At 49.0% G+C, this 22,701-nt stretch overlaps 6 protein-coding genes across 6 annotated transcripts; 4 read left to right on the plus strand and 2 right to left on the minus strand.

Moving 5' to 3' along the window:
• Window positions 1–8,185: 8,185 nt before the first annotated feature.
• Window positions 8,186–9,655, minus strand: EV420DRAFT_1653602 (uncharacterized protein; the record flags this gene model as incomplete). The annotated part of the gene is made up of 1 exon (XM_060478759.1): window positions 8,186–9,655. One exon carries the CDS (start codon window positions 9,653–9,655, stop codon window positions 8,186–8,188), a length of 1,470 nt encoding a protein of 489 aa, XP_060321839.1.
• A 773-nt stretch (window positions 9,656–10,428) lies between these two features.
• Window positions 10,429–12,396, plus strand: EV420DRAFT_353531 (uncharacterized protein). Its single transcript, XM_060481812.1, has 5 exons — window positions 10,429–10,810; window positions 10,868–11,026; window positions 11,076–11,299; window positions 11,350–11,752; window positions 11,801–12,396. The coding sequence occupies exons 1-5, from the start codon at window positions 10,641–10,643 to the stop codon at window positions 12,297–12,299; spliced, it is 1,455 nt and encodes a 484-aa protein (XP_060321840.1). The 5' UTR covers window positions 10,429–10,640; the 3' UTR covers window positions 12,300–12,396.
• Window positions 12,397–12,668: 272 nt separating this feature from the next.
• Window positions 12,669–14,485, minus strand: EV420DRAFT_1754284 (uncharacterized protein; the record flags this gene model as incomplete). The annotated part of the gene is made up of 9 exons (XM_060480478.1): window positions 14,334–14,485; window positions 14,244–14,275; window positions 14,144–14,212; window positions 14,089–14,102; window positions 13,896–13,926; window positions 13,689–13,854; window positions 13,333–13,601; window positions 12,758–13,121; window positions 12,669–12,721 (listed from the first exon to the last, which is right to left on the minus strand). The coding sequence occupies exons 1-9, from the start codon at window positions 14,395–14,397 to the stop codon at window positions 12,669–12,671; spliced, it is 1,062 nt and encodes a 353-aa protein (XP_060321841.1). The 5' UTR covers window positions 14,398–14,485.
• Window positions 14,486–14,491: 6 nt separating this feature from the next.
• On the plus strand, window positions 14,492–14,988 carry EV420DRAFT_1595072 (uncharacterized protein). The gene has a single exon (XM_060474964.1). It carries the CDS (start codon window positions 14,691–14,693, stop codon window positions 14,907–14,909), a length of 219 nt encoding a protein of 72 aa, XP_060321842.1. The 5' UTR covers window positions 14,492–14,690; the 3' UTR covers window positions 14,910–14,988.
• Window positions 14,989–15,325: 337 nt separating this feature from the next.
• EV420DRAFT_1680309 (uncharacterized protein) lies at window positions 15,326–15,953 on the plus strand (the record flags this gene model as incomplete). The annotated part of the gene is made up of 1 exon (XM_060479205.1): window positions 15,326–15,953. The coding sequence occupies one exon, from the start codon at window positions 15,326–15,328 to the stop codon at window positions 15,839–15,841; it is 516 nt and encodes a 171-aa protein (XP_060321843.1). The 3' UTR covers window positions 15,842–15,953.
• A 605-nt stretch (window positions 15,954–16,558) lies between these two features.
• On the plus strand, window positions 16,559–18,037 carry EV420DRAFT_1653606 (uncharacterized protein; the record flags this gene model as incomplete). The annotated part of the gene is made up of 2 exons (XM_060478760.1): window positions 16,559–17,282; window positions 17,334–18,037. The coding sequence occupies 2 exons, from the start codon at window positions 16,559–16,561 to the stop codon at window positions 18,035–18,037; spliced, it is 1,428 nt and encodes a 475-aa protein (XP_060321844.1).
• Between the last annotated feature and the right edge of the window lie 4,664 nt (window positions 18,038–22,701).

Consider the following 22,701-nt stretch of genomic DNA (forward strand, 5'->3'; position numbering starts at 1 on the left):
CGCTCTGATTGTACTCCGATCCGATCAAAATTGCCTTCAGACAAGGTTTTCCGAAAGCGCTGTAACATCATCCGACGGTGGCCAATAACAGGCCTCCACTACCTTCAGCTTCCTTGTGACGTCTCGAACCTTCAGCTGCTACATGTCTCTAATACTGAATGGATCAAATGCTTGTGTCTTGTGTCTGATGCTGCCTACCTATTTAGGACTTCAAGTCTACTTTATGAAGGTTAAGGCCTCTTAAACGATGGTGCATTACAAGTTTCCTCACATCCATATTACTAGATTGTAACGCACTAACTTTGGATTGTACAACGGTTGCCTCTTAACTGTCACTCGCGTTCGGTGATTCAGTTGTGAAGAGGGCATTGCAATCGCTAAGTAAGGTACGATAGTCCTTAAGCACGAAACAGGGAGTTTCTGCATGAAAAGTTAGGAGTGTATAACTTTAGCCGAAGCTGGGGTGTAAGACCACAGCAAGGCTCGTTTAAATACATTGTGGTATTTACTAGTATGTACCGCTCCTGTGTCTCGGTGCGTGCTGTCCCAATGCAGCGCTGTCTTCTATGTCCTCTGTATCATATGGTGCTTGGTATAGGAGAAGTCCTCCTGTGAGTGAGAAGACTAGCGTCCATAGGGCGCGGTCTTCTGAGGAGCGTACGTGGCGGCTTATCCATCCTAGGGTGTGATCACAGACGACCTAAAGAAGCGTGACTGGGTGAAGAAGGATCTGGCCCATAGAGTGTGATCGGTCTATGGGCCATCAAACGGATCATGCGTGCGAGCGGTAGGCGATGCGTGTGATTGATCGGGTCATGAATGAAGCAGGTCAGGTACGAGGATTGATGACGAGAGTCGAATGACGAGTTGATGAGATAAGATAAGATAAGCAAAAAATAGGGGTGATTCATGACATTACCCCCCGACTAAGACTCGGTCGTCCCGACTGAGTCAGTGTCAAACTCATCTTCTGATTCGATGTTGGATAGAGATAATGATGATTGTTGGGATGTGATTGTGCAAGCTGGACCCAGGGAATCTGGGAAGAAGGTTGAGTTTTCGGTTGCTGACGTTGCGATGGATTCGTTGTCATCGCTTTCTTCCTTGTATACCACTGCCAAGTGTTGCTCATATTCGAGCACTAGTTCTTCCGCATTTGCTAGTTGGCTGCATGGTACCCAGGTGGCTTCTTTGATCGGGTATCCCTTCCATTTGACAAGGTATTCGGTGATGTGTTTTCTGCGTTTTCCTTGTCGTATGGCTATCTCCCTGTCCTGTAGGAGTTCTTCTATCTCATATTCTTCTTGTCCTTCGATCAATTCAGGAGGAGGAGGTCCCGGTAGTTCTTGGTTCGGGAACTCCAGTGGAAAGTATGGAGTTAGGTAGACTTCGTTAAACCGGTTATGGATCTTCCATCCGACCGGTAGTCGAAGCTGGTATGCTGATTGGCCTTTCTTGGTTATTATTTCGAAGGGTCCAACTCGTTTGTTATCCAGCTTCTTTGCTGGTTGTGGTAGGTGTAAGTTGGTGGTGTCTAACCAAACTTTATCTCCTGGTTGGTAGTCTCGGGGTGATTGTTGGTGTCGATCATATGCTCGTTTCATTGTTTCTGCTGCTTTTGTCAAATCGAGCTTTGCTTGTTCGTGGGTTTGGTGGAGTGTTTCCACCATTGTGGCTACCGAAGGTGTGGTTGTAGCCTTGAGTGCGACGGGTCGTATTTGCCCATCTTGTCCAAATAAAACTTTATACGGGGAGTATCCCGTCGCGCTATGTTTTTGGTTGTTGAGGGCGTAGGCTGCTATGAGTAGCCAGTCACTCCAATCATTTTGTTTGAAGTTAACGAAGTTACGCAGGTACTTTTCAAGCTCCTGGTTAACTCGTTCGGTTTGCCCATCTGTCTGAGGGTGGTATGCGGTGGAAGGATTGCCTTGGATGTTTAGTAAGGTATATAGTTCCCTCGTGTATTTGGACACAAATTGTGGGCCTCAGTCTGAGATTATTTTGGAGGGGGTAACCCCGAATCGACAAATAATTTCATCTCGGAGGATTTTAGCCCATCCGGTAGAGGCGATTTCCTTCGTGCATGGTACAAAGATATTGTATTTGGAGAATCGGTCGACGATTACTAGGACTGCATTGTAGCCTTTGGATTCAGGTAGTCCAGTGATTAGGTCGACCGATATATGTTCCCATGGTCACGTGGGTATTGCATTAGGGTGAAGGGGAGCGGCGCGTTTGCGATGGTCAGGTTTAGTTCTTTGGCAGGCTTCGCACCCCTTCACGTACTTTTCTATGTCTTTTTGCATTTTAGGCCACCAGTAGTCGCGAAGTACCAATTCTTGGGTTTTTGCGATCCCTGGGTGCCCTGCTGTTATATGGTCGTGAGCGTAGGAAATTATTTCCCCTCGTAGTGGGACGTCTTTTGGGATATAAATTCTCCCATCATAGAACAGAAGGTTTCCCCTCTGTTGAACTCCTTTTTCATGGCTGAGAGAGTCAGAGATTCCTTTATCCCACAGGTGAACTTTGTTGGTGGCCTTGGCTATTTTTTGGTGGATGGCCTCTTCTGTGGGCATTATTAAGGCCCTAAAGAGTTCAGGCTTAAGGATAACGATGTCATCGTTATCCTTTTTGCCTTGATCGTGGTCAGCCCTTTGGCTGAGTAAATCTGCCTTTTTATTTGCAGTACCTGGTTTGTGGTGAAGGGTGAAATCATATTCTGTGAGCTCGGTAACCCATCGAGCTTGTCGACGATTTAACTTCTGGGGTTTTCGGAAATATTGGAGATTGGAGTGGTCTGTCCAAATCTTGAACTTTTGTACGGCGCCCATGAGATAGTGGCGCCAGTCTTCCAGGGCAATCATGATTGCTAGTAACTCCTTATCGTAAATTTCGTAGTTCCGTTCGGTGGTGGAAAGTGATTTGGAGAGGAATGCGACAGGCCTCCATTTTCCATCGGTCTGTTCCTGGGATAGTACAGCACCAACGGCGCCTTCGCTGGCGTCTGCCTCTACTCGGAATTTTCCTTCGTTACTGGGAATGGCGAGAACGACGTTTTCTAAAAATTGTCGTTTAATGGTTTCGAAGGCATCTTGTTGCGCCTTTCCCCATGTCCATGCTTCCTTCCCAGTAAGTCAGGTTAGGGGTTTGACGTGGTGACTATAGTGCCAAATGAATCGGCGGTAAAAATTGGCGAATCCTAAAAAGGATTGTAATTCCTGTTTCTTAGTTGGTGTCAGCCAGTCCAGGATTCCTGCAATCTTGACTGGGTCCATTTTTATGGATCCTCCACCGATGATTACCCCTAGGTATTCGGTTTCCTCTACTTCGAACTCGCATTTTTCAGCTTTTAAGAAGAGTTTGTTGGTTCGAAGTATTTGTAGGACCTTCTGAACTACGGTTCGGTGCTCTGCTTTGGTTTTGGTGGCAATGAGTATATCGTCCAGGTAGACACTGACCACTCCCTGAGCTATCAGGTCTTTGAAAAGGTCATTCATCATCCATTGGAAGGTTGCGGGAGAGTTTGTAAGTCCAAAAAACATGACAAGGGGCTCATATAGGCCTCGATTGGTACGGAAGGCCGCCTTCCATTCGTCCCCTTTTTTGATACGAACATTGTTGTATCCCCACCTCACATCTAGTTTTGTATAGTACTTGGCACCCCGTAACCTGTCCATTAGTTCGGATATGAGTGGGAGTGGATATCGATTCTTAATGGTCATTTCATTAAGTTTGCGATAGTCTTGGACAGGTCGCAGTTTTCCATCTTTCTTTTTGACAAAGAAGAAAGGCGAGGCCATGGGGGATTTGGATGGTCGAATTCTTCCTGTGGACAGGTTTTCGTCTAGGAAGTGGTCGAGTTCGTCTTGTTCTTGGGGATTCAAGGGGTATACCTTGCAATCCAGGCTAGCATTGGCATTGGGTATTAGTTCAATGGCATGGTCCCATGGTTTTTGTGGGGGTAGTTCGTCAAAATTTTCTTTAGCGAACACATCTGCGAAGTCTCGGTAGACTTCGGGTACAATTTCTTCAAAAGTTTTTTCCTTTTTATCGAGATGGGCCTTTGTGGCTAAACTGGTGGATTTAGTTCCCATGGCACGTACATGGAATGCTTGTTCAAAGTCTATTATTAGGATTTTATCTCCTTTTTCAACCTCCGTTCCCCACTGCTGGCTCGGGTCTTCATCGGGTAGTCGAAAGGGGATTTTTCGGCAATCACATCATGCAAGGGTGACTGTCCCGGTGCTCCAGTCGATCAGGGGGTTGTGACGTTGTAGCCAGTCATGTCCTAGAAAGATCGGCGTGGTGCCTAGATCGACTATGGCCAACTCTATTCGTTCGGTATGATCCCCGATCGCGAGGCGGACCTCAATGTAATTGGTGATGTCGCCCCCCGTGTTTCGAGTTCCGTTGGCATTATATACTGGTACTGGGTGTGCCGCGGTTCAGGTGGTAATCTGATGCTCCTCGACCCATGTTCGGTCAATAGCACTTCCCGTACATCCACTGTCTACCAAGGCTTTGACAGGGTGTTTAGTCAAGGTATCGAAGGTTTCTAGTTGAAGGGAGATAGTGACATTCCGTCCCTTCCTTCCCCGGATATACTGTGGTGGTTGTCGAAGATCGGCCATCCATTGAGCTTTGTGGCCAGCCTCTGTCCACGTCTCGTGAGGACGTTCTAGCAAAGTTTCTACTAGTTCATCGGTTACTTCCTCTAGTCGTCGAGGGTGGATCCACTGTCGCAGGTGGGCTTTGGTGGCATCTGGGGTAATACGCATAGCCCTTCGAACCCATGCCGAGGTGTAGGGTTCTAGGTATTGTTGATCCGAAGGGTACTCCTCCGATGAGTACTCGAGGTTTCCCTCTTTCGGCATCATGGACTTCCCCTTGTCGCCTGTTCGCTACAGGTTTTGTGGCCCTTTGTGCTTCTGTAGGTACTGAGCTTCCTGCCCTGTTCGCTTGCGCTACTAAGGTCTTTTCCACTCAGGAGATGGCCCGCACAGTCCGGATTTTTTAGAGTTCCGTAAACTCTGTTGGTAACTATAATCAGTCTTCGTCGTCAGGATTTCTGCTATCAGTTACCTTTTTAATAGCTTGGTTGCCTCGAGGGGAGAACCGGCTCCCTGAGGACTTACTTCCCAGAGACCCCTTGTCCTTGTCTCTGCCTCGGACAGTATGGCTTTCGCCCTGTGAGGTCTTTATTCTTGAAGGGTCCTTACCCTTGTCCTTTACCCCGATGGGTAGATCAGTAACCTGTCACTGGACTGCACACATATTGGCTCTCCAGGGGGTCCCATGGGATTCCCCCTGGTTCCTTGCCTCAGCTGCTTTTCCAACACGAGCCATTGCTACAATTGGGGTAGGAGCAGGTGGCCCAGGGTTGTCAACCGATCTTCGCCAGGGGCAACTGGGCGCAGTCTGATCCTGGCACAGGGGGCTCGCCTGACTCTCTCGGAACTTTCCCTGTACCAGGCAATTTCCTTCTCCCCGGCTAGGGAGCTTGATCCGAGCTGGGGTATCGATCCTGCTTCTGGGGACGATGGAGGTTACTGCCAAACCTTCATCCGGTAGCTCTATTACACTGCAGGCCTCCACCTGTTCCTGCAGGCATGGGCCTCCGCTTTTCCGAGGGGTTCCCCGCCATCACAGAGGGGCCTACTCGTTCTGGATCCACCGCTGCCAGCAGCAGCGGTTCGCTTGCTCGTTTCTGGAGTTGCGCATGAGTTGCGCTTGGTGGGGTTCATTACCGATACAGTCATTGTACTGGAGGAGGTAATCCCTCGTACTCCATACCTTGGTTCCTCCGACATTGGTCCGGTGAGAACCGAAATATTCGTGTCTCCCGAGGGTTGGAGAGGATCCTCAACTCGTGCACTGCGGGTCTCCTCACTCTGGTTTTCCCTCGGGTTTGGGTTCCATCTGTCCCCTACTTGGGGCCTCTCCGTCCAACCATTTGGAATCTTCTCTTCCTTCCAGCCTGCTGGAAGTTTGACCACATATTGTGGCCTGCCCGAGCCTGTTGTCGTTAGACTGCTTGGGCTCGCTCCCCGAGGTAGATACACTCGGGTTCTACTGCCTGTTAAATCAACTTCCGTCCTTCGGAGGCCGCCCACGCGAGGGCTTGGTGGGTGAGGTTCTTTATCGATTGACTGGTCCTGGTCAATTCGAAGGCGGAAATCCTGTTCTACGCCGTGCGGAGCTCTGGATGAATGACGAGTGTCGTCCTGGCGAATATCGCCCAGTGATTCAGTCTGAGTTTCTGGAGGACGTGACAAAATAGGTATATTGTCCGTCGTAGTTCCTACATGTAAAGTATCAACGTTAAATTTCGTAATAGGATGCATACGGTTTGAAACATAAGTCTTGGTCGGCCGAGGCGAATCACCTAGTCCTCGGTTGACTCTTCTTTTACCTCCTCGACTTTTGTCATAGCAGGGTTTTCCTCCTGTTCAGCCTCTTCGATTAAGGCTCTTAGGCGCTGTGTGAATGGTGTTGTTTTCTTCGCGAAGGGCGTTGACTTTGGCTTCTTGACGCGGCGCCATCTGGACTTGTCAGTTGGGCATTTGTTATCCCTACTGAGGTGTCCCGTATTACTGCATCGGAAGCATCGCCTCTCCTTCTTGAGATGGTCAATGTCCATGGGTTTGCCTTCTCCCCCATAGGTGGTTCTGGTGGCGTCCCTTTTATCATTTCTGCCTCCCCCTGAGGTGCTTGTTCGTCCGGTGGATCCTGGTTTGGGCCCCTCGGTTCCTGCAGGGCGGCCCCCGCGTTCGGCTACCCCTACTCAGTAGTTTTCGTCCATGTGGCTAACTCTGTCCTTCCATTCGTGGTAGCCTTGGGGTTGACGATTGTCGCTTCCCATGATGATTTCTCTTACCCGGGGTCGGATGGCGTATTTTACTACCTCTTCCATTTGGTCCGCGTTATCAATCGTTTTGCTTTTATGGCTAGCTCTTCGAATTTATCGAAGAACTCCACGGCGGTTCTGAATTGGGACTGCTGGAGCTTCTTCCATTCGATTCGTTGAATCTTGACCTCTGCTACTTCTTCAAATCGTCTCCGTACTTCTTCCTTGAAGGTGGCCCATGCGGGGTACTGATGATGGTGTGCATGGGAGTCCCAATAGTTTCGTCGTTGGTCCACCCACCACTGTTTAGCGTTTCCTTTGAATAGGGATGCTGCAAATGTTACTCAATTGGGTCCGTACCCATGCATTGTGTTAAGGGAGAAGTACTTTGAAAATGTTTCAAAGTAGGCATCACAGTCGTCAAAGAATCGGTCGAGATCGTGGGATTTCCCATAGAATCCATCTGGTTTTTCTATGAGCGTGGGTTTAACGTCTCCCCACGGATTGGCTTGTCCTGCCACGATTTCCCAGTTACCCGGTGGGTCTGGTGGTAGTGGTGGATTGGTGGGGTGAGGGAGTGACCGGAGGTTTGGATTACTATGCGGTGTGGGTGGCGCCGCTGGAGGGGGTTGTGGGCCTCCACCGCCACCTCCACTGCCACCACCAGGTACGGTGGGTGCTGGTCCGCCTCCTGGTCCAGAGGTGGTGGCTGTTGCAGCACCTCCCATGCTTCGGAGGTGTTGGTCTAGTTGTTTTCCTCCTGCAAATAGTACCGACCTCCCACCAGGTCCGGTAGCGGTGGTGGGGGCTCGGAGGATTCCCAGGTCTGAGAAGTCTGATTCTGAGCTTTCAGTATCGGGGATTTCATAACGTCCTCCTTGGACTAGTAATCAGTTGGGGTGTAGGATATTCCAATAGTTTATGGCAAGGTACTGGGTTTCTTGCGATAGTATGTGTCTTTTTAAGTGGGAGTCGGGTTCCACCTGTTGGTAGGCTTGCCCTTGTGGAGTAGTGGACCAGTAAGTTTCGTGGGGTAGTCTACCATGCATATGCCACCAGAACTGGTCCCAGTTCATTTTATAGAGTTCTTCTTCGGTGGGGTTCCCTACTGGATCCCTGGACGAACTCGTTGCTTTCGTTATTGGGACTACGGAGGAAGGGTTCGTCGTTGTCATATGCTCCCGTATGGGTGAGCCAGTCAATTTGTATCCAGGCTCTAACCCATGGGTCCAATCTGTCGAGATGGTTGGTTGGGTGAAAGACGGGTTCATACCGTAAAAGGTAGGGGTTTCTGTCGATCCATATCTGGTTCCAGTTCCAGACATATGCGAAGTACCTTCAGTATTCTTCAAAGATTTGGTCGAAGTCCTCCCTGTCGTAGACCCACCACTGAAGCTCTCTTTGTGATATAAAGGGGGGTTCGACGTAGAAGGTAGGTTCGGGGAGGAGGAATGGTTCGAGCTCTGGGTGAGGTCCAACTTCGTTATATCGGGCTTGGGCCAGGTCCCATAGTCGTCGACAGATCCGACATCTGCAGTGAGGCCAATCTGTGAGACTTGCTTGATCGAGCTCGTCCTCAACGGGATTTGATATGTCGGTGGTTCCTCCACGGGATTGACCTCCTGTGAACCACCAGAGGACAGTGTCCTCCTCATTGGTGTCTGCGAATAAGACCCTGTGCTGCCAGGGCGGTGAGTCTGCGTGGGGGTGCTGCTCGAGTAGCTCCTCTGCATCTGTCTGCTCTCCCCATGGGTCTTCTTCGGCGGTGTAGTATGGGGTCTGGGTCCCAGTGGGTTCTGGGATTGAGAGAGGGATAGGGTTTTCCTCCTCGGTGATAGTGTCGAGGGTTCCCCCGATAGATGAGGTGGACTCGACTGGTGAGATTCGTGCAGTTGTGGACTCCCTGGGGGTATCTGCCCATGTCCTGAGGTCTGCGATAGTGATAATATTTCTGGCTGAGGCGCGACGTTCCTCTTCTGCCCACTGGGTTCGTTCTCTGGGGTCAGGTTGGATTGGAGGGTCTGAAACGTATCGACTTGAGCTAGGGATCAGCGACGTATAACGTCTTGGAGTGTCGATTCCGTGGACTCGTTGAGTTCCGTCTGCCGAGTACCAGGATAGCCAGCTGGAGGAGCTGGTCGGGGACCCAGGGCCTTGGATTCTTGGCTCTGGGGAATCCCCCGTCGTATCCCTTGGCTCGCCTTCCGTTGTTGGGCTGCTTCTTTCCATGAGGGGTTCTCCCCATGACCGCTGGGTGTGCTCATCTGTTGACCGGGCCGTTCCGTAGTCTGAACTAGCTGGGCCGCTGCTACTGCTTCCCACATCGCGCCCGGCATTTGGTCGTACCCACTCTCCTTCAATTGATCCTGGTGTTGTACTTGGGAGGCGTACTTTATGGCCTCGGTCGGTGAGGATTCTTCCTCTAGCAACATCAATGTAGATCCTTCGGGCTTCTCGTACGTGTAGCTGCTCTCCGGAACCGTCTCCATCGTTTGAAGAGACGCTGTTTCGTCTGGTGCTTTCTTCCCAAAGGGAAAACCCATCTTCTTCACCCCTGCTGCCATTTTGCCCTTCCATGTCCTGCTGTGGGAGGACACTATCATCTTCTGGGACTGAGGGCTGTGGCGTGCTTGGGCGGAGTCTGATGGGAGTGAGGTGTCCGATGGAGGATTCATTAGAGTCCGTTACTCGCTCACTCGGGAGGGTCGGTGCTCTTTGGTGTGTTCGCTCTAGCTCGTAGGCGTAGAGAATGAGCGTGGTTTCGAGGGTAGTCGCGGAGTAGTATGTTTCGTAGTCTTCTGTGTTCATACGGTCAACGTCTTTCAATGAAAGTGCTGGTTACGATTAACAGTATGACCACTGCTATCGTGAATAGTCGTAGTAGGAATATGTAGAACAACAGTGTAACTTGTTTGTTCGACGGTGAGGGTATGCAAAGCAAGCTTTGGCTAATTGTAACGCACTAACTTTGGATTGTACAACGGTTGCCTCTTAACTGTCACTCGCGTTCGGTGATTCAGTTGTGAAGAGGGCATTGCAATCGCTAAGTAAGGTACGATAGTCCTTAAGCACGAAACAGGGAGTTTCTGCATGAAAAGTTAGGAGTGTATAACTTTAGCCGAAGCTGGGGTGTAAGACCACAGCAAGGCTCGTTTAAATACATTGTGGTATTTACTAGTATGTACCGCTCCTGTGTCTCGGTGCGTGCTGTCCCAATGCAGCGCTGTCTTCTATGTCCTCTGTATCATATGGTGCTTGGTATAGGAGAAGTCCTCCTGTGAGTGAGAAGACTAGCGTCCATAGGGCGCGGTCTTCTGAGGAGCGTACGTGGTGGCTTATCCATCCTAGGGTGTGATCACAGACGACCTAAAGAAGCGTGACTGGGTGAAGAAGGATCTGGCCCATAGAGTGTGATCGGTCTATGGGCCATCAAACGGATCATGCGTGCGAGCGGTAGGCGATGCGTGTGATTGATCGGGTCATGAATGAAGCAGGTCAGGTACGAGGATTGATGATGAGAGTCGAATGACGAGTTGATGAGATAAGATAAGATAAGCAAAAAATAGGGGTGATTCATGACATAGATGGATGGGTAATAGGATGAAAAGTGATGAATTCCATCGGCAATTGTACATTCTTTCTTATGCTTTCTCATGTAAACGATCCCGAGGCCACCTGTGACCTTTTACAAGTAACGGAGTTTTGGGGTGCTCTGGGTATATAAAATGCATTCTGCTTGATTGGCCTCTCAGTACACACATACTACAGCCTCTTACAGGACTCTGCATTGAACATGTCTTCCAGCACAATCGAGCTTTTTCCAGCCCCATCCAGCCCCCCCTCCAGTCTGACTCTGGTCTTTCTTCCTGGGGCTGATGCAGAGTCCACTCTGGCTTTGCAGAGCGTCCTTCGGGATGATCACGAGAAGTGGCACACTTTCTTCAATAGCAGAAGGTTTCATAAGTAAGTTACATATTTTATTGCAGTGGTCTGACTTAAACTTACCACTGACTTGGACAGTCATATCGTTCACCATGTATTGGCTGTTTGGGCTCTCGGTGCCAGTAAAGAGATAATCGAAGCCATATATCGCGAAGATAGCCCTAGCCAAAAGCCCGCTATCAAATCTCCCAGTCTGATATCTTGTGCGAATTTCAACGTTCACCTAGGAGACGAAAAGTTCGTACGGTATTCCTTTCATGTCTTCAGGGCTTGATGGACACCTTAGATATTATGGGGCGTACATGACCTTCTTCAAGGATAAAATAGCCGAAAAGGGAATCGCTTCTGTATTGGAAGAGTTCGTCTTCTCCGAATCTGTGAACGTCGATGCGATGACGAACGGTAACCAGCAGCCGGGTATGCTCAACCGGCTGATGGCAGGCCTGGTTCACCCTATGATACACACTGGATATGGTCTTGAATTTGGATTGCCAGGAATAGTCATCGAAGGCATGTCTTGATTTTCATCGCACACACACACGTCCTTATGATATTCATAGGTCTCACCCAAACCGCGGTTCATTCTGACACCCTTCAAAATCTCCTGCCTTATTCTGTTTTGATTTCCGTTGCGGCGTTAGATGCGCAGGCAGAAAAGGCTACGGCTCTTGAAACGCCTGATCTTCCCAGCGGGAAGAAGGGAACTCATGCCTTCGACATACTAGTGCATGTTCTGAAAGATGAAACACTTACTATTCCTCCTGGTGGTGACGAAATCCCTATAGGAAGTACAATTACCGCAAACGGAGAAGTGTTATTCCGGTATACCAATCAGTGGTCGTTACATCTATCAAACCCTCAAGAATTACATCGGAAAATCGAGGAGTTGCAGTGGATGACCACGATCATCTATGCAATAGGTGGCTATAGGCCTGGGAAAAGGTTCCATGCTGACTTCTTTCTGTGCGTACCAATCTTCACGGAGGAAACAGTGGCTAATCTTCTTTTCAGTATGCATCTTGTCACATCGGCCTTATTTTTGCCATCTTTCGTAACTTTCCTTTCCACCACCTCCCATGCGCTACTTCTCCGTAGCTATATGGCTGTAACTTTTGCGTGGTGGATTTCTTGCGGCCGTCCCAGCTTCGATATACCAAAGTTCTTTGAGGCAGATATCGACGAATCCCGGGCCATGGTTCCTAACAGGTCTCCTGTGACAGCAACAGACAGGAATTTGTCGTCCACACCGAATCCGTGGTTTGCGATAATTCAGCAAGCCTTATTCCACCCGGATGACCATCTGTGTAAGACTCAGAGGGCATTGGCCTATTATGCAGCACTGTATGGTACACGTCCTGGTGGTCAGGCCGATTTTACGGGGACGGAGCTTCCAGGAGCAGAGAAACTCGACGGTACACTCTTCCTCCGAGCTGCGCAACTCACGGTGAAGCACTTTGAACTTTGTCGAGGAGAGAAGTACACCGTCGAGACTCCTCTCTGGGACTACTAGCTTTAGCCTCTCAGGATCATTCATGTATGTCCGCGATTGTAATAGTAGCTGAATTTAGTAGCTATGCAACAATGGAGCAAGCGATTTTTCACTTACCATTCTAGATTCTGTTGTTGGAATTATAAACCACGTGTGGTTTCTGCCCGTTGGCGCATGAGCTTGCGTTTAGTCGCCTCGGCGCATATATCTCCATGCAAATTAAGGCCTTGACTTGCGAAGACCAAATGCTGACATGGAATCACTGGCACCTCGTAATTTCTTCGACAAAAATATAGGACAGAATTTCACTGAATTTACTCTGCAACAGAGACGGATCCAATTTTATAGTGGCAGAACCACTGCAGCGTACAAGAAGGTATAAAACATCTGCTAGTACTTGCCAACAATATACCCCAAGAAATAGTAGAATAAAACATTCCAAACTAGTAGTGTAGTACAGGGTACCGGTCTGGGCATACCATGATGACGCTTGTGCGCTGCAAGTACAAAGTAGAAAGTAACATGGTAGCGTGAAGGTGTCGCTGATATGTAACGCTGAGCCAAAATAGTTCGTGAAGAGGCAGTGGCGTAGATGAAGCAGCTAGTTAGCACTGTAGACTGGGGGCAAGTCATCTTCTTGTGGACGTGTACGAATCCCACTGTCGATATCCTGGATAAGTTCGAAATATCCTGCCATGGCCCCCCTTGGCGTTGCTTCATCTCGGCTACGCTATCACCGGCAAACCGACCAGCGGACGAGGACAACATCGGCGCTGTTGACGACTCTGGTGCACCAGTACATATGACAAGACTGTCTGGTGGTGTGACAACTTGGAAGACATACTAGAAGTTGGACCAGCGAAGATGGGTTCTGTGAAAGAGGAGGTATCCATGCTATCTCTGGCACCATCCCTGTACGTGACAACAGGGAAGACCGGTATTTGTCTCGTCGGTATAAAGGGTTCTGTGGACTCAGAAGTAAGAAGCGGAGGTCTGGGACCATCAGAACCTGAGAAATTAGAATTGATGAGTGCCACACCAGATATGGGCTTACCCGGAAATGGTGGCGGGGGATCACTGATTGCGTGGGTATGCACATCCTGTCGCTTTTGCTTAAAACGATACTGCCGACAATGGCACCAATGTTGGCTGATGAAGAATCAGAGGAAGCCAGGGAAACGGCAGCATCAGGGGAGTTTTCCATAAAACCCGAAGGTGACGATGAAGATGTTGCGGAACCGGTGAATGTGGAAGCTGATGAAGTTGTTTCATTGTAGACATTGAAATAATCGAACCACATAGTCCCTTTGAGATCGCCATAGCCTGTATTGACGTGCACCATCGTCACGACTAGTTCGCTGTATAAGGTCTGAATTTCCTTGGTAACGCAAAGACATGCTGATAACTCACTGCTGCTCGAGCACCAATGAATCTGACTCCCAAAACATTTCATTGTAGGTGTCTCTGCCGCCAGACGTATGTGTAACTCATGTTGCATTACCACCATCAATAGCGTAGGAAGTAATAACTCCTGAGGAGCTATAGTCATACACTCCATAAACTGTGATTTGAGTTCCTATAATTACAGGGTTGTTGAATGGTTGCCATGACACAAACCTCTTCAACTCCATATTTTCCTTCCGTACGCCTCCAGATGGAAAAGAGAAGTATATAGTCAGTTATGGTCAACCTTGAAGGCAAACCATGTTTGGCATTTGATATATTCTGCTTGAACAGACACATACAAGGGGCTAAAATTGCATTAGCTTGACACATGCGGAGGATGAATCAATGAATATTCAAGGCGTACCTGTTTTCCATTATCTACATAAAGAGAGCTTGCCTCTGGAGAGTGATCAGCACACAACATTGCGAGGTGTATTGACTGTCTGTGCAGCAGACTTTGCTTCCTTCAAGCGGTCGACATAATATTCCTGTAATGGTTCCGTGATGCAGAATATTGACAAGAACATCCATCCATCCTTCAGTAATGCATGCTGCAATTAACAAGATAAATTTCAAGCATGTAACAGAATAACGATAAACGATACGTACCTCTGAAATGAGGATAAATTCTCGAACATTTCATCACTCCTTCGGCCATGTTCCAGAGAGTCATGCCATGGTATTTCCTGCATATATGTGCGTAGTAACCTGATGGCGAGAGGGCAGCAAGTTGAATAGAGACATTGGAGATATTAGAGGAGAACAGGTAGGCTCATGCACCAGCCAGCTTTGCCACGTGGCTGTGCTGTTCACTTTTGGCGAAGCAGCTGGGCAAATCCCCAACGTTTTAGAGGGTCACACTTTTTGTGACATCAAACTTAGAAAAATTTCGCATCCTCTCTGCCAGCTTTCATGCTTGTCCTCCCTCCCTCCCTCATAGTGAATTCTAGGTTGATTATTTTGATTATGCCTTACCTTCTTATCACTTCATGCCCATTTTCTGTCTTAATTTCTTTCCAAAGCGCGGAACCACTCTACCCATATATGATGTCATCATCCTTCCATCAGAATCCATCCCCTCCTGCATGGACTGAACAGCAGTGCAAAAGAGACATTCAAAAATTGCATTTCGGAGCACTAAAGCAAGAAATTATCAAAGGAATAATACTCCCCGGGTTTAAATGAGGATGAGAGAGACCTAGAGGCCATCGGAGGCAGGCTGCAAGGCAAAATCAGCAGAATTTTTTCTAAGTCCCAAGTCACAAGAAGCGTGACCCTCTGAAACATCGGGGTTTTGCCCAGTCCATTCACAAGCTCACCTCCGATGTCAACCTACTTATGGAAGTCAACCAAATAACCAAACATCTGTATAAGGAAGAAGGTGAAATGTGGATGTTCTAAGAATATATGAGGCACGAGTAAGGTCTTAGAACAGGGTTTGCGTATGAGACAGTGACTGAGTGATATAACGATTTTCTTCCGTTACCTTATCTCGCTTCAACGCCTCAAAGATTTGAAGTGCAGACTGAACGACTGAACGCTTGACAAGCTTAGTTTTCGCTAGTTTTCGCTATTCATTGCCAAACCCATCTTCCCACAAGATGTCTGTGACCCCTGACCCACCTTCCCATCTCACCTTCAATCCGTACCTCACCCCATGCCCCGATTTTGCTTCTGTCGATTACTCTTTCATCTGTGATGCTGTCCAGTCAGCTAATAATATTTCATCTGAGGAAGCTGTCGCTCAACTGGTGCAAAACTGGAAGACATGGAACGCCAAGGAGAGAGATCAGTGGGACACACAAGTTCAGGCAGATAAACAGGCAGTAGACCAAGCAAAGAAGACGGCTGAAGAAGCAGTGCAGAAGGCACAGAAAGAGGCTGAAAAAGAGAGAGAGACTGAGAGAAAAGAGAAAGAAAAGAAGCGCCCGAAACTCGTGAACTTCGATCCTTCACTGAGCGTTGACAAAGAGGCTGATCCCATCCTTCACCCCTATGCTCTCAAACAACTCTCAGATTTCAAGTACTGTCCTCTTTGGTACTTCACCAAGATGTCAGCGATGGAAGCCTCCAGCATTGTTAATTCCCTCGCCCCCGACACCTTGAACCTCTGTTAGGATCGTGCCAATAGGATTGCGGCGGTAAGTGCACGTAGCGGAATGCTGTGGGATGCGTCGGGCATAGGCGAAGCTATTAGCAACGTCACCCCTGAGCCGAAGCCCTGAGATGGATACGGACAGAAGTCCGCGGAGTGGCAGGGACGAGGTAAGAGATAAGTCCAATGGATCAGAGTTCCGCGGACTGGAGAACGAGAGTTAGACTTAGAGTTAGAGAGAGAGAGATTTGGCTGAACCAAGTTGATATTCGAACTGAGTATCTGCAGTGTAATTCTAAGGCTTATATACTAGTTAGGAGTCCGATCTAGTTCCTACTTGGAGTGGTCTACATTCTAGGGTTGTCGGAGGATGTATTCTACCGGTCGGTAGCCAATGGGGTCCGATGACATGTTCGCTACCGATGTTGGGCTATTGATAAATTGTAATGGAGAAGTGAAATATAAAATAGAATATGAAATGGAATATGAAATAGAAACTGGGAATCGGGATCCATAGGATTCCGGGCTGTGGTTTGTTGGGTTGAGTGGAAGTCGGGTTTCCGTCGGCATGCTCGTTACAGTATCCCCCCCTTAGCGTTCTTGCCCTCAAGGACGCAGATCCCCATGGCCGGGTGTGACCGCGTGGAATTTTTTCAGGTTGGTCACGTGGCTTTTCACCTCTTAGCTTTCTACCACCACCATCTCCTCTATTTTCTGAATTTCGTCCTCATTGTTCATCATGTCATCAACCATCGAGTACCATGTTTCCGTGACGCCTGAACCGTACGAGCCTGCCCCGACGCCCGAAGATATTTGGCCTGAAGACCTGGAAGCCTTTTATGATGAGCAGGATGCCGTGGAGAAGGCTAGGGAGGATGCCGCGGAGGCTCATGAGGCCTGGAAAGCACAGAAACAAAAGGAGGAAAAGAGGCGGGCTCTGGAGTTGGAATGGCGAGAGAAAAAATTGGGGCAGGAGAGGAAGGTTGCGGAGGCCAAGGCAAGGAAGGAGAGGGAGGAGCGGGAGGCCGCGGAGAAGAAACGGCAAGAGGAGGCAGAGGCTAAGGCAAGGGCAGAGGCGGCCGCCGCAGAGCAGCAGAGGTTGGAAGAGGAGGCCAGGGCCAAGGCTTTGGTGGAAGCTAGCAAGGCCACGGAGGTGGAGAAGGAGAAGGAAGATGGGAATGAGGGGAGCAAGGTTGGTAGCAGGTCCGACGGAGATGACGAGCGGGAGAAGGACCCAAAGGGGAAGGCATTGAAAAAATTGGTAAAGCAGAGGAAGGATAGGAAGGGTAAGGGCAAGGCAACTGATTCGGAGGCTGCGGACGTTTTGAGGAAGCGTAAGATCAAGTCTAGTGCGGTGGTGGTTAGTGGGGAAGAGGAAGTTGTGGGGCCATCGGGAAGGCCTTTGAAGAAATTGAAGACCGAGCCTGAGATGCAGGCGGACGACGAAGAATATAAGGGTAACGGTAAGTGACTTCCATAGGATCCCGTCACTTATGCTGACTTGTTCTGTATAGAGCGTTGTGGACGTTGTAAGACAGACAACATAAGATGTTTCATTTGCCGTGGGCACACTTGCGAACGGTGCAAATTAAAGAAGAACAAGTGTGTGTTTCCACAAGGTGAAAGTTTGGGATCCGCAGGGTCCAGTGAGGTCATCGACCTCCTACAAAAACTTTGCGACAAGATGGACGATTTCCAGGAAGGCTTGGAAAGGGTAGAGGGAAAGGTGGATTTCCTCGGAAGCCGCGTCAATGACTTGGTCGACGATTTTCATGAGGGTGATGCTCCGGAGTGGCCATCGGATTTTGTTGAGGAGGAGTTTAGGGAGGAATGGGCAGCATCGAAGGTCGAGCTCGGAAACCTCAAGAACGTGAACTCAGAGGCCCTACAGATCGCGATGCGTATGCGACTTGACAAGGACGTTGCCCAGTTGTGGAATGCCCACGTGACGGGTACCGAAACCCTTGATGCTGCGGATCCCTTCGAGGTCACCAACATGCAAGTTTGGTATGGCTGCCTTGGGAAAGATGGTCTTCGATTGGCCATCAAACGTCGCGACCATTTCTTGGATACAAGGGACCAGTTCTATGCGCTCGGAGGCCATCGGATTGAGTGGGCATTGTGGAAGAGGTATTTGGAGGATGCAGACAAGTTTTTGGTCGAGGATTCCGAAGGGGAATTGGATCCCGAGGAGAAGAAGAGGGATGAGATGTGTTAGCGACCGATTTCACAAACAAGATCAAACAACTAAGCGTGACTCGCACTTCGGTCAGGTGCTTTGTGTTGTCCGCAGGTTTGTGTCAAGGGAGCTATCGCTTAGTTGAGCGAGAGTGAGTTCCGGCTAAGTTATCGGGTGAATAAACTTTAGTTCGAGACTGAGGTTTAAGACCTGCAGTCGAGCTACTTAAATACAGTTTGGGTCGTGCTAAATATACTACAAGTGTCTGCAACGGTGCGTTAAATGTACTGAACCCTCATGTGTGGATGCAATCAAGTCCGGAGAATTAGCATAGCGAGATTACGAGAGAGCTGATAAGATAAGATAGAGCATGAAATCATAATATTACCCCCCTGTTAAGGCAGTCGTCCCGACTGCAACGTAGTTTGGTCTTGGAAGGTAGGCTCCTACTAACGAAGGTGCGTTTGGTTTTATCAGGTATTCTTGTATTGCCTGTACCAAAGGATGATCAGTTTCGGATTCGGTTACTGATTCTGTTTCCGTCCAGGAGTCGGACTCATCGTTGTCTTCCCACCAATCTGCGGGCGGGCGAGTGATGAACGAGACTTGCTCAAAGTCTTCAATGGCGTCCCTGGCATTGTCCAGGTCTTGCTCGTCCACCCATGAGTTTTCTTCCCTCGGGTATCCCTTCCACTTGACGAGGTATTCGATTCCTGTGCCGCGTCTTCTTCCTCTTCCTCTTGCTCTTTCTCTTCTGTCTACTATTTCTTCCACTTCATATTGTTCCTGCCCATCGATAAGGTCTGGAGGTGGAGGTGCAGGCTGTTCTTGGATCGGGAATTCCGGCGGATGATACGGGGTGAGTAGTGTTTCATTGAAGCGATCATGAATTTTCCACATGGAGGGAAGGCGTAACTTGTATGCGGATGTGCCATGTTTGGATAGTACTTCAAAGGGCCCAACTCTTTTGTCTCCCAGCTTCTTCATTGGTCGGGGGAGATGCAAGTTAGTGGAGTCCAACCATACTTTGTCTCCTGGTTGATAGTCCACTGCCGATCTTTGATGTTTATCGTACTGTCGTTTCATGGTTTCCGCTGCCTTCTCCAAGGCTTTGGTGGTTTGTTCATGTATTTTTTGTATATCTGCTACGAACTCTCTTGCTGCTGGATTGGTGCCTTCTTTTACCGTGAGAGGGGCGAGGTGTGGTTTCTGTCCATGATTTATTTCGAATGGGGAGTAACCCGTCGTGGAGTGTTTTCGATTGTTGTGCTGGAAAGCCGCGAGCGGTAGCCATTCGCTCCAATCATTTTGTCGATGATTGATAAAGATACGGAGGTACTTTTCGATCTCTTGATTTGCCCTCTCCGTTTGCCCATCGGTTTGTGAGTGATACGCCATGGACGGATTGCCTTGAATATGAAGCATCTCGTAAAGTTCTTTCATGAATTTTGACACGAACTGGGGGCCTCTATCAGAGATCACCTTTTGAGGCATTCCGTGCTTTGCCCATACGTGGTCTCTGAGAATCTTTGCCCACCCGGCGGAGGTTAGCTCCGTAGAACATGGTACAGGGATGACCTCTTTAGAGAACCGGTCTACAATCATGAGGATGGCGTTATACCCATTTGAGTCGGGTAGTTCGCCTATCATGTCGACCGTAATGTGTTCCCATGGTCGAGAGGGCACCGCATGAGGGTGTAGTGGTGCTCTTCGTCGTTGAGTACTTGTCTTGGTGCGTTGGCAGGCTTCGCAGCCCTTCACATACCGTTCTACGTCATTTTTGAGCTTTGGCCACCAGTATTCTCGTTGTACGAGCTCTTTGGTTTTCTCGATTCCAGGGTGTCCGGCTGTAATGTGGTCATGATGGATGGCGATTAGTTCCCCTCGTAGTTTGGCATCTCGAGGAACATATAGCCATCCATCATAATACATTAGTCCATCCTTTTGAACGATTCCTCTTGCGTGATGGAGGGAAGCCTCAATTCCCTTGTCCCACTTGGTAATGTCCCGCAACGTGGTTCGAAGACGTTTATGGATTTCTTCTTCCCCTGGCATGATCAATGCTCGGAACATTTCTGGCTTTAGCATTATCACTTCTCGATTGTCCTCTCCTCCTTGATCATGATCCGCCCTTCTGGATAATAGGTCGGCCTTCTTGTTGGCCGTTCCGGGTTTATGATGTAGCGTGAAATGGTATTCTGCTAACTCGGTTACCCATCGTGCTTGCCTACGATTGAGCTTTTGGGGTTTTCGAAAGTACTGAAGATTTTGATGATCGGTCCAGATTTCGAATTCCTGGTGAGTGCCCATCAGATAGTGTCTCCAGTCTTCGAGGGCTAGCATGATTGCCAACAACTCCTTGTCGTAGATTTCATAGTTTCGTTCAGTGACCGTTAAGGCCTTGGATAGAAATGCTACTGGCCTCCACTTCCCTTCCTGTTCCTGAGATAATACAGCCCCGATGGCCCCTTCACTTGCGTCCGCTTCTACTCGGTATTTTCCTGTTCGAGTAGGGATTGCTAGTACCACTTCTTCCGCTAGCTTTCTCTTGATTTCTCGGAAGGCCTCTTCCTGAGCTGTTCCCCACTTCCAGTCTGTTTTCCCCATGAGCTGGGTAAGGGGTCGTACATGCTTGCTGTAGTCTCTGATGAATCTACGGTAGAAGTTGGTGAACCCCAGAAACGACTGTAGTTCTCGCTTCTTTGTAGGTTGAGGCCACTCCGTGATTCCTTTGACCTTGACGGGGTCCATGCGAATGGATCCTTGACTAATGATTACTCCGAGGTATTCCGTTTCCAATACCTCGAATTCGCATTTCTCCACTTTTAGAAAGAGACTATTGGCCCGTAAAATGGCCAGGACTTCCTGTACGACCTCGCGATGTCTGTCCTTGTCCTTGGTGCAAATTAGGATGTCGTCTAGATATACCGTGACATCCCCTCGTGCGATCTGCTCCTTGAACAGGTCATTCATCATCCATTGGAAGGTGGCTGGTGAATTGGTGAGTCCGAAAAACATCACCATGGGCTCAAAAAGTCCTCGGTTTGTTCGGAACGCGGCTTTCCATTCATCTCCCGCCTTGATTCGTACGTTATTGTATCCCCACCGGACATCCAGTTTGGTGAAATATTTGGCATCCTTGAGCTGATCCATTAGCTCTCCGATGAGCAGAAGAGGATAACGATTTTTGATTGTCATCTCGTTTAGCTTGCGATAATCTTGGACGGGTTGCAGCTTTCCATCTTTCTTCTTGACAAAGAAGAAGGGAGATGCCATCGGGGATTTGGATGGTCTGATCCTTCCTGACTCCAAATTTTCGTCGAGGAACTTATCCAGTTCCTCTTGTTCGGTTGGGTTAAGTGGATAGACTTTACAGTCTAAGCTAGCATTGGCATTGGGGATAAGTTCGATAGCGTGGTCCCATGGTTTCCGTGGTGGTAGTTCGTCAAAGTTTTCCTTTGCGAATACATCTCGGAATTCCCGGTAATGCTCCGGTACTATCTCCTCGAAAGTCTTTTCCTTCTTTGCTTGATTGGCTTTGGCGGCTAGCTCGTTCGCTTTACTTCCCATGGCACAGACGTGAAAGGCTTCTTCAAAGTCTATTACGAGGATGGTGTCCCCTTCTTCAACCTCCATTCCCCATGATTGTTCTGGGTCTTCATCTGGTAAGAGGAATGGTATTTTTCGGCACAAGCATCGGGCTAAGGTTACTGCCCCTGTCTTCCAGTCAATAATGGGGTTATGGCGCTTGAGCCAGTCATGTCCCAGGAATAGGGGTACGTTCCCTAGGTCCACAACGGCTAGGTCGATCTTCTCATGATGGTCCTCAATGGTCATCCGGAGCTCAACTACTTCCGTGATATCTCCCCCCTTGTTTCAGCTGCCATCTGCATTATAGACTGCCTGGGCCTTTGGCAATTTTACCGTGTTCATGCGGTGTTCCTGTACAAAGGCTTGGTTTATGCAGCTTCCGGTGCATCCGCTGTCGACTAGAGCGTCGACTGCTCGTACTTGGCAGGTGTCCAGGGTTTCGAGTTGTACTCAGATATTGACGCTTTGGCCTTTCCCTCCTCTAATGTACTGGGGAGGTACGCATAGGTTTTCCATTTCTTGCAGGCACTGTTCCCGTTGTTTGTATGTTTCCTTCGAGGATCCGATGAGATCTAGGACCAGATCTTCGTCTACCTCAATAAGGCATCTCGGGTGTACCCACATGCGAAGGGTAGCTATCTTTCCTTCCATGGTTCTCTCCTGCCTCATCTTTCGTCGTACCCATTCGGCGCTATGTGGCTTGAGCCACCCCTTGTCCCATTTGTCGTCGTAATACTCTTCCTCTAGTTCCGTCACTTTGTAGTCTTCTGGGTACTCCTCAGCGTGTATCACCGGGTCTTCCCCTCGTGGCTTGAGGCTTTGTTGATAACTATAATCGTCCTCCTCATCTGGCACTTCTTCAAGAGAAACGGTCTTTTTATTGCAAATAGATGGTTCACATAATGGTCCCACCGACCCGCCCACCGGGGAACATGGGCCCCCGGTGCCATTATGTGTTAGCGATGAATGGGGTAAACACACCGTGTATGGCTGTAAAGGGATGGGGTCCCCGGTCGTCTTGACTGTTCTTTTCGGGGCAGTGGTTTTTTTGCTGGGGATTCGCGTTCCCTCTTGCGGCTCCGTTCCACGATGGGGGCAGCCGGTCACTCGTG

The sequence above is a fragment of the Desarmillaria tabescens genome (genome assembly GCF_030435595.1).
Source record: "Desarmillaria tabescens strain CCBAS 213 chromosome Unknown EV420scaffold_168, whole genome shotgun sequence".
NCBI lineage: Eukaryota > Fungi > Basidiomycota > Agaricomycetes > Agaricales > Physalacriaceae > Desarmillaria > Desarmillaria tabescens.